Consider the following 11005-nt stretch of genomic DNA (forward strand, 5'->3'; position numbering starts at 1 on the left):
GTGTTTTGGGCCTGGAAACTTAAGGGCCTGGGATGATCCTGAACTGGTAACACTATTTCACTGCCTGCTATAGAAGCTTGTCTCCTCCATTGTGCTCTGTTTAAATGAAACTGATATTACAAAACCAATAGAAATCTCCAGTACTCTCTCACCTTAAAGAGGTTACACACTGAAGTGCTGCTTATGAACTAAAGAAGTGGTGAATAGCAGAAATTAAAAGGATGCATACACACATATTCTAAAACAGTGTTTCACAAAGAATTATCAATGAGCCATACTTTGTGTAAAAATGGAAATAATTAAAAATGGATCCCATTTGTGGTGGGATATAAAGCCAACAAAACAAATAAATAGTTGCAGATATAATACAGTTTTTAAAATACTTTATTGTGCATTCAATGTCTCTTTTTAAATAAGAAACAAAAAACCACTGTTAGATTCCAAAATCAGATCATTTTTTTCACAGCTGGTTATACAGTTCAAGTTTTCTCTCCAAATTAGGGGGCAAAAAGTAAGTGGCAGATAAAAACATTTCAATATCTAATGTATTACAGACATGGTTTCATCTTTCCTTTAAGGCTACTGATATGCTTTTAAAGCAAACCTCATGAAAAACTAAACAGCATTGTCACCTACGCTTTTTTGTCATATACAACACATCATTCTACGCAATAAATTTTCTTTCCTTTTTTAAAAAGCATTTTTTCAGGACAAGAAGTGCAATGTATTACGGTGTGCAATATAACACCAAATGACACAAGAGGTTCCATAAGACTCCAGAAATTCGAGTAATGAAAAACTGTACAGTGAAAACGGTTTTAAATAGTGTAAAAATCCACAAGGAAAGAGTCACTGATAAGGTACTTTCTGTCCTCCCTTCAGTCCTTTCCATTCAGTATGGGAAGGGTGATAAAAATGCAAAAAAGGGATGAGGCAAGTTAGCATAGTTACACTCCACCTGTCACACAGTTGTGATTCCTTGTGTGTTGAACACCCAAAGTAATTCTATTTGGAGGTAGATGCTGTGTATTGCCACAGCGCCAAAAGAAAAAATCCAGCAGCTGCTTGGCAAGGAAGGAGGAATGGAGAAGACTGGTTCAAACCATCATACTCTTAAAACAGTAGCCCATGCCTTCACAGTTCCTGTTATGGGCTAAAGTAGAAGAATGAGCCCCTGGGGTTCACCTGGAGTTTGAAAGTCAAGTTATGAGTCTTACTGTGCTATCAGCTGAATATGGACCCAGGTTTAAAACAGTCAGATCTTTTCTTGACTACTTCTGTCAACAATGTGCAACACATTTGCATCCTCACCCACAAAAAAAGGGAACGTGGAAAAAATAGCTGTTAAGACAGAAGGATTTATGGCCAAAACAGGTTCAGCAATGCGCCAGTAGCAGATCTGTTGGTTAAAACTAGATCTACTTACAGTTATGTAGAAGGCAGGAGGAGAAAAGTATAGAGTATACAGCAGAAGGGTATAATACTATCCCCACCACCCTCACTTCATACTCCAGTAGTCACTCTGACAGCCCTCCCAAAATATATTCCAGTGGAGGAAAAGTACAGTAGTATCAAGAGACAAATTGTTAGGAGATAAGACCTAGATGTGGGGGCCAGTTCCACATTCATTCATCCTCTTTTTGTGGGATTCATCCATCCCACTTTTTTGTAGCCAGTTCACAATAGTATCTTTCTCTTAGCACAACCCCACAGAACAGTGTAGGGACAAAACTGTTTGAGAAGTTAAACCCATGCTTATTCCAATGACATTGGCCTAAAGTCAATGTAATGTTAGCAGAGGAAACTGTGCAGTAGAAGAGTCCCACTGAATTTCCAGTTCTGGAAAAGTGATAGTGTTCTTGGAGTAATAGCAACACTTTTTCAGAGTGAAATATATTATTCAGCAAACAGATAGCAATCCTAGTTATGTCTAAGTCTACTCTTAGTTGTGCTGCTACCACTCTTGCAAGCAGCTGCACAAGAAAGACCTGTGCATGATGTAAAGCTAGGCTTCTCCTACTGGTGTGGTACCTTTGCAGCCAGAGGATCTCCACATGTTGGGCTTCAACCCTCATAATTCCTGACTACAGGCCATGCTAACTGGAGCTTATGGGAATTAGGGTCCAACACACGCTGCACTCCTGCTCTACAGACTGACACAGCTGAAAGAGAGGTAGATGAAGCTAAAATGTGATCTATAACTAAGCTAAAAAAAGAGAAAGAGCCAATCTACAAACCTGTTTGCCTTTCTCTCTCAGAATTATTCAACATCAACAAAATTTCCCTAAAATTCTGTCAACTTTACGTTTGACACCTCTGTTCAAAGAGCAAATAATGATTAAATGACAAGACAACATTTTCATTCCAACTATAAAATAAGGAACATTTTCACAAACAAACAAAGGGAAATAGGGATGATTGGGTTAAATCCCATTAAAACAAATGAGAGAAATACAGGCCTAAACTTAACACACCTACTGACAAGAATGAGATTAAAAGTGCTTCATGTTTGATGTACTGTGCTCTGTATTCCTGGAGTAAACTGCTATTTAAAAGCAAAACAGAATAAAATAAAACAAACAAAAAACACCCATACAATATGAGTAAAAGATTTTGCTCTGTGAAAGTTTAACTGTACTATCCAAATCCACATATAAACCGTATTGTGATACAGAAAAGTTCTTCGAAACAGAACTGTGCAAGCCAAATTCCTTATAAGATTGTCAAAAGCTATTTGTACTGAACAAAGACTGCAGTGCTTATTAATTTAACACATGTTAATAGTGATATTCAGTTATCATATATTTGAGATTAAGCGCCATTGAACAAAGCGATTCCTACTTCTGAGTAAACATACATAGGATTACATTCTGTACATCCTCTCTTTTTTCTTTCACTATGAGCTTTAGTGAATAAAAAGAGAAGAGTGAAAATATTAATCATTTTCAACATGCTGCATTCCAGATCTTTGGGACTTCAGCTTCCATCCATCTGTCCACAGGCTGTAGCTGTTGGAGCTGATGGGAGTTGTAGTTCAAAGCACAGGAATGGGGAAGAACTGATCTAGCCAAATTTAAACACTATTCATTTATATATGCACTTTATTCCTCTACTGTAAACAATGAGATTTAAAAGTGCTTAATTGTGGCTGGAGCCTGATTTATATTTTCAAGAGCATATCTTCAAATCTTTATAGAATCCCGTAACATGATTTAGTTACCCAAGTTAACTTTCTTTTCTGCTAAAAATGGAGCATGGTCCAGACATAACGGATCTATCTGAAATTCTCCAACAGGAGAAATGTGATAAGAAAACAAAATGAAAGAGTCCTTCACTTTTTCCACTGAAAACAAAATGAAAGAGTCCTTTGCTTTGACTAGATCATGCAGACCTAGTCTGTTTATACACTCTGTTTATACTGGTACATAGCCAGAGATTAAAATTTAAGACAATGCCATTTAAACTGTACAAACATACCATTTTCCAGTAATTTAAATGACAGTTAAAATACTATTTAAAATACACTTTTGTCAAATATGAACATTATACACACACAAAATAGTGATACATCTATTAACTTGTTTTCCTCTTCCATTCGGAACTGGTGACACAAAAAATATGTTGTCCCAGTCTAGCCCTTGGATACTCATTGTATCATCTAGGCAGGGTTTATCTATTATAAACCATTTATAATAAACCGATGGGCACATATCAGTTTTCTCAGACTTTCAATCTGGATTTTTAAAAAATAAAAATACAAGATGTTACATTTTTAATAGCAGCCCAATTAAGCATTCTGTAGAAAGCATGCAAATTTAAACTGGGAAAGGGGTATGCAGATAAGCCCCACTCTATTGTCCCCATGCATACCAGTCCTGCTTCTGAAAGGACACTGAGCAGATATTGGCTGCCTACAGCCCAGACGCTGGTAAATGCGCTAAGACCCATTTTTGTCTTTTAGATCATGCATCTCTCCCACCGGTTCTCCTGTGTGCGATTATCTCCTTTGGCAGTTCAATCTTGCCTAAAGCCGGGTTTGTAATGGCTAAATCCTACAACTGTTCTTTCTTTCTAAATCCAGCCTTCAAACTGTCTAGTCCTAGGAGGGAATGCTGTAGAAAGTATTTACTTTCTATGTCTTCTGGAAAGAGGTCAAAAATTACAGAAACAATTACAGTGCTAAAAGAAATAAATTTCTTCCCTGCCCTGCCATTGGTTCTTTGGTTTTTTGTTTTGTTTTTAAGGATTGTTATAAATCTGACCCTACCAATTATATACACCCCTTATATACAGATCTCAGATTCATCTTCTATGTACCTGACCTTTGGGTCCACTGGTGACAAACTCCGAGTAACAGATGAATGGCAGACCAAAAGAAGCAGACACAATAGAGATTTGTAGCAGTGATACTGAACAGCAACAGAAAAACCAATAGGCCTGCTTTAGGCAGAGTGTCAGACCTATACTTCAGCACTGCTCTACTGCCTGTTCTTTGGCTCAACACTTTAGGGTCAAGACCCTATAAGGCACTTGGGGCAGCTTACGATCTTCGTGTGCAGCTAATAGTTTAGACTTGCCAAAATGCAGAACCATCACCAATCTGCTCTTTTCACTGTACCCAAGAAGCTAGCAAATGTTTTTCCTCTCCGTTTCTTTCCTCTCTATATATATCTCAACTTTTTAAAGCCGCATCTTCTGCTACAAGGCTGTGATAGTCAAGTCTGTTTGCTTAGGTTTAGTTATCTGTGACACGTTTGAAATATTGTTTTCTTCATCAGCCAGTGAAACTGGGTTTACATGACCTTCCAGGGTCTTTGCTTTCTTTTCTTTTGCCATTTCTTCCTCTTTCTCTTTGTTACAACATTTGCAACAGCAGCAGTATTTTCCACAGGCAGAGCTTGCAGAGGTTACGACATTATCCCAGGGCTCCAAAGAATGCATCCATCTGGGGAGGAACTCCCAGCTTTGGAGTTTCTGAGGCAACAACTGTGGCTGTTTCTTTTGCAAAACACTGAGGATGACCACAACGATCAAGACAGTCAAAATGGGAACTGCAATGCCCACAAGGTACTGCCAACCAGCCATTGACAGGCCAAAAACAGCCAGTGGGATCAAGAAGAAGCAGAAGAGAAGATAAAAAATGGCAAACCATCTATACTTGGCAGTTATGTTCCCTAAACCCTTGGACAAAACAATTGGGAGGCGCATGAATGGGATTGGGTACCACAGCAGAATCCCAGAAATATTGAAAAAGAAGTGGCAGAGAGCAATCTGAAAGCAAACAAAGGAAAAATGTCAGGTTAAATGTTAAACAATATGTGACTTTATGTACAAATACATATTATTTCAGGTTTTATTAATGCCTTCTGTTGCAGTCTTTCCTTCAATATGTCCAACTATTATGACACTCCAACCACCTAGAAATTGTAACACAATTGTTTCTTATTGAAATATACAAGAGCTGACCACAGTCAATCTTCAGCCTTGTTCGTGTCTTTTTAAAACTACATTTATATCAATACACACACCAAATGCAAATGGTTTTTCAGATAACATGTAATGGTTTGAGCGCTGGACTATGAGCCTGGAGACAAGAGTTCAATTCCCTGCTCAGCCATAGGAAACCATTTGGGCACGTCACACACTCTAAGACAAAAAAAACCTGTGATACCTTAGGGTTGCCATAAATCAGAAACAACTTGAAGGTACATAACAAATGTGTGCACATGTGTGTGTGCATGCGCACACATGTGTGGTTGAATGGTTATAAACAATAAAAAGTCAAAATGCTAACCTGCAAGGAATATTTTAATCTACTTCCTGGACTAGCCAGAGCAGCAAGAATAGCTGTTGTTGTTGTACCAATATTGGACCCAAGAGTTAAAGGGTATGCTCGTTCAATGCTTATAACACCAATGCCTGAAAGGGAGAAAAAAGGATGAATTACAGTGCTCAAAGTGCTTCACGTAGATTATCCCACAGATACCAAACACAGAAACAGCCCTGAAACTATATAGCTACCAAAGCTAGTAAAGTTCACAGCTTTAATATATCAGCTGTTGTATAAAGTACAATCTGTAGCATTCCATACCTACAAACTCTGGTTATGTATGCATATGCTATATAGTAATATTCAAAGACATACTCATATTTGTCTGGAAAATCAATGTGCAGAGGCATCTTGTAGTACCTTTGAGGCTGAAAGAAAGAAATAACATGAGCTTTGGTAGAGATCTGAGAAAGACCCCAGTCAATGAAAGCTCATGCTACCCGTTTCTTTCGTTCAGTTAGTTTCAAAGATGCTACAGGATCATTTCATACACTATATAAAACTTTAACAGATTGTGAACAAGTCCTAATGGTCTGGAAGAAGACTAACATTATCAGTTGCTAGGGCTGCATGGAAATGTTTCTTACAAGGCTTTGGAGGGTTTTTAGACATAAAATTATATAAGAACTGAAATTACCCATTTCCAATCAAAGCCAACCATTGAAAGCCAACTAGCAGTTGAAAGGCAGATCAATCTGACCTCCTCACTCCCCTTAACCATTCTAATTCAAAATGCTTCTATAGAACACATACCAACAAGTGGAGTAATTGCAGATGTGAATACAGAACTGCTTTGGACAATGAAGGTCATGCCGGCACCCACAAGCATAGCCAGGTATCCTGTCAGCCAAGAAAATGGAAATGGAAAATCTGGGGAAGGGAGGGAGAAGAATTAGATACATTAGAGACTTACAGAATATTCTCTAAATAATATTTCCAAATGTATCAAATATTTTAACTCGCACCCCACCCTCAGAACATCCCAAATAAATTTTCTTCCACTACCATTAACCTGCAGTAAAAAGGTGTTTAAAACATAACAAAAAAAGAAGAGTTTTTAGGGTTGTTTTTTCTAACTCCCAAAGACAGATTGAAAAATGGCTACTTCCAAAAAACTGACAGAGCACTATCTATAAAAGAAAACAGAGATGGAAGGAAGTAATGAAGGAAGAGGTAGAGTTGGAATTGGGGGAGGAAAAGAAGTATACCTTGAGCAATGAGCTCTAAAGAGTTTTTCCTTGCGTTCATTTGAATGCAGTCATGACCTCCTTTCAGATTTTGCTACACACTATGAGCTCATGGAATGAAGAGGTAAGACTAGGCATGTGCAAGGACATCTGTCCTCACATTTTGCCTTCACATACTGGATTCTCTGAAGAGCAGTAAAACGAGGTTCAAAACACACTGCAGAAATAATCCAGTTTGAGACCTCTTTAACTGCCTTGGCTCAATGCTAGGGAATTCTGAGAAGTGTAGTTTTGTGAGACATTTAGCTGATTCTGTCAGAAGGTTCTGGTGCCACAATGAACTACTATTCCTGGTATCCCCAAGCACTGGGCTAGAGCAGTTAAAGTGGTCTGAAACTGGAATATTTCTGCAGTGTGTTTTGGACCTAGGTTTTAACACTGGAAGCACATGGCCAGGGTCCAACAGATTGGGCAGTTCCATCTGACATCTTTCTAGATGGTAAGTTGCTATTCCATGGAAGGGTTGACCTAACTACCCCACTCATGTAGTTGTGGGAGGCATATATATACCACTTCGATGCAGAGCAGAACAACAGAAAACAGTTTCTATGCAATTAATTGAGAGAATGGAGGCAAACAATTTTTCAGGACTACTTTGGCACTGCTTTTCTTTTTACTAATATAGAAATACAGACAAAAAGGGTGGCACCAGAGGGTACCTCAATCATCACATCCCACTGCCACCCATTTCACTACGGTTTTTACTGGAAAAACACTTTTTGATTGTACTGTACTCAGTATTTGTAAATACTCTATTTGCCATGATTTAGAAAACACAAGAAATCATTACCGGTGTTGAGTGTCTTCTTGATAACTGTTGCTACTTGTCCTTTAAGTACAGAATTCAGCAACTTGACTATCAGTATCAAGCAAGTGCACAGAACAAGCAAGGAAAACGCAAGCAAGATGAGACCGATTGCAAGGTCTGGGAGATTTGCTCCTGCAAAAATGTGCTGACCTATAAAAGGAGAAAAATTAAATACATGAGATATGAAAGAATTTAATTGTTGTGAGAACTGTTCATACGTGTTCACGGTAAGATAAATTTATACGTCTCCCCCCCCCCCCCCAATTTCTCTCAATATGTCTTGTGTGTATCCAAATGTCTCTCCCACCCACCTCTTTACTGTTTCGTTCATGGCAATATTCCACAAGGAAACACTGATACATAAAAGTTTCTTGTTGCATATGTTCACCTCCCAAAACAATGGTACCATTTCTCTGTGACGGCTCCATTTCTTTTTACACGCATAACCAATTGCATCACTGCATTCCCCTGCATCTTATCCCTAGTTGTGTGCCATTGCTCCGTGTTTGGCACATTGCTATATTTCTTAAAAGGTTTTATAGTTGTGCGAAATGATGGGACAGTTGGACTGCATGTTCTTTAGTCTGAAATAATATCTATGGCCAAATCCAACCATACATTCCAACAAGAACCACTGAATAAGTGAGATTTACATACATGTTGTATTATCAGTTAGCATTTGATACAATGAAGATTATCACATTGCTTTTAAAGCACCTTATCCCCAATGGGAAAAAGGCATGTTTAATTTTAAAACCGGGTGTTATTACAGTCGCTGTTGATTGGGCAAATGCAACTCATATGCAGCCCAGATTCCAACCATGCTTATTCAGTGGCTTTTCAAAAATGGCAAAATCTTACAAATATTTTTAGCTCTAATTTGTTTTAGCTTGTAAGCCTCCTTGGATCTTGTGCTGGGAAAAAGTCAGGATATTAAATAAATAGGCAAACAAAGAAATAAATGTATCACTCATGATTGTCTCACATGATAAGTAACCTCAGGTAATGACCAAAAGAACATAATGATTGCAAAACCTTCACAGAACTGAAAGTGATTTTTTTTCTTACATTTTTTAATATATTCCGTACTGGAAACATTTTTGATTGTCCATGTAAAATTTCCATTAGTCCAGCAAAGGTCTGGAGACGTACAATTTGCAGAAGATGGGATAGTAGTATTCACTGCAGTCTAGGCATTGACAAAGCAAACCAATAAAATCAATATCCTGTTCACTTATGACCTACTGTAGTTCTTCTCCAATGCAAAAGCACTACAACAAAGAATCACAGTAATGAAAATGATGAAACAGCCAATATTTGAGGCTTCTTTATGTCTCCCTTCCATATTTGTTATTATAAAAAGTATTCTGCTAGTGAAACTATTCTTGCTCTTCTCCCTGCTTCTCCTCCTCCTCCTCTGTACTAACTTAATAATATATATGAACCAGTCTGAACACACTAAATCATTATATAAGTAGCAGCATAAATAGTGATTAGTATTATGCTAATTTAATCAATGGTCATGATACAGTGGTTTACTTTCATGGGGAGTCCCAATGAAACTGATACTTTCTTCCCCATTCACACCCGTTATTTCAAAATAGCAAAAAAATCCAGGCCACTATGATTCCCTGTTCAATGAAAATAATAAGATAATTAAGGACTTCTGTACTGTTAAGAATTATTCAAATTATGGAGATTAGCACACCGGCTTTCATTCCCATGCTAGGCACAGGATATAAACTCACCAAGATGGATTGCATTGCACGGCTTTGACCCTGGGTAGTACTCATCCTGTACCCGACCCAGACTTATCCCAAGCTTTTTAAAGAACAGAAAAATCCTATTCTTTAAAAGGTCTGGGAGAAGCCTGGGTCGGGTACAGGATGAGTACTGCCAAAGGATGGAGCTGTGAGATACAATCCATCCCAGTGAGTTTACGTCCCGCACCCATCGTGGGAATGAAAGCCAGTTTGCTAATCTCCTAAATGAAATGTACAGGTCTAAAACATTAGTATAATATTCCAATATAATATTTACAACTTTCAAAAGGAAAAAAAAAAGCAGTTGTCTCTTCCCATTTGGTTTTTAGTTGTTAGTAAGAAATATAAAGGTAACCGTTTAATGATAGATTATATTACATTACAGTTTTAACAGTACTCACCAGGTTAGTTTTGGTTTCGCACCACATTTTCACAAGACTTTTGTTTTTTGCTGCTTCATTCCCTGTAGCAATTGCATTTATCACTGATTTATCAAGCTGTTAAAAAACAAACAAAAAGAGAATATAAATTATTTAATCCATAAAAATACAACAGGCTCTTGGTATTTGCTGGGGTTTGGTTCCAGGACCCCTCGCCCAGCCCCTGTGGAGACCAAAATCCGTACACGCTGAAGTCCCATTATATACAACAGCAAAGTAAAAGGGTGTCCTTTATATAAAATAGCAAAATCAAAGTTTGCTTTTTGAAATTTACATATTTTTGGAATATTTTCAAGCTGTGGATAGTTGAATCTGTGCATAAAGACTCTGTGGAGGGCGGCTGTCTGTACATCATAATTTTTCCCTCTCATGGCACAATATGAATTTCATTTTATATTGCAATATAAAACTTTATAATCCTATGATTCTATGATTTCTATTTAAAATGCAATTTGTAATTATTTTTTCTCCGTAATACTAGATAAATTGAATCTAAACCAACCTACAGTTGACACGTGTATAACTTTATAGGTCTTCACACTTGGGATTACATCCAATTGCTATTCTAAGTAGAGCAGATCCATTGAATGTACATCTGCTCATAATAGATATGTAAATTGTATTAATTCAGTGGGTTTACTCCCACTGGCACTAACAATTTGGACTAAGCCCTTTAGGTGGTGGCAGCTGGTGGTTTCCATGTCAGTGGAATTTACTCCAGCCTTTTGTCCAAACTTTATAGCCTACCTGGACAATAAGTTTGGTGAAAGGATCCGTGATGACTTTGAGTAGGTCAGGAGCATTTTCCCCACTTTCAAGATGAAACGATTTTACTATTACATTTGTAAGGTGATAAAGATAGCCTGAGGCAACTTCAATGGGCAGCAGTACGAACACTGAAAGCCAGTTGAAGAAAT

General features: G+C 37.7%; 1 protein-coding gene across 1 annotated transcript in view; it reads right to left on the reverse strand.

Moving 5' to 3' along the window:
• Nucleotides 1-366: 366 nt before the first annotated feature.
• The window catches only part of SLC34A2 (solute carrier family 34 member 2), a 34233-nt gene continuing 23594 nt past the window's right edge, over nucleotides 367-11005 (reverse strand). Inside the window, 7 exon segments of the mRNA XM_042470627.1 lie at nucleotides 367-5271; nucleotides 5795-5919; nucleotides 6584-6700; nucleotides 7868-8035; nucleotides 8954-9074; nucleotides 10050-10145; nucleotides 10836-11005. The exon segment at nucleotides 10836-11005 is cut by the window's right edge and continues 1 nt beyond it. Of these exon segments, the coding sequence (XP_042326561.1) occupies nucleotides 4699-5271; nucleotides 5795-5919; nucleotides 6584-6700; nucleotides 7868-8035; nucleotides 8954-9074; nucleotides 10050-10145; nucleotides 10836-11005 (1370 nt within the window). The 3' untranslated portion in view covers nucleotides 367-4698.

The sequence above is a fragment of the Sceloporus undulatus genome, chromosome 5 (assembly GCF_019175285.1).
Source record: "Sceloporus undulatus isolate JIND9_A2432 ecotype Alabama chromosome 5, SceUnd_v1.1, whole genome shotgun sequence".
Taxonomy (NCBI): Eukaryota; Metazoa; Chordata; class Lepidosauria; order Squamata; family Phrynosomatidae; genus Sceloporus; species Sceloporus undulatus.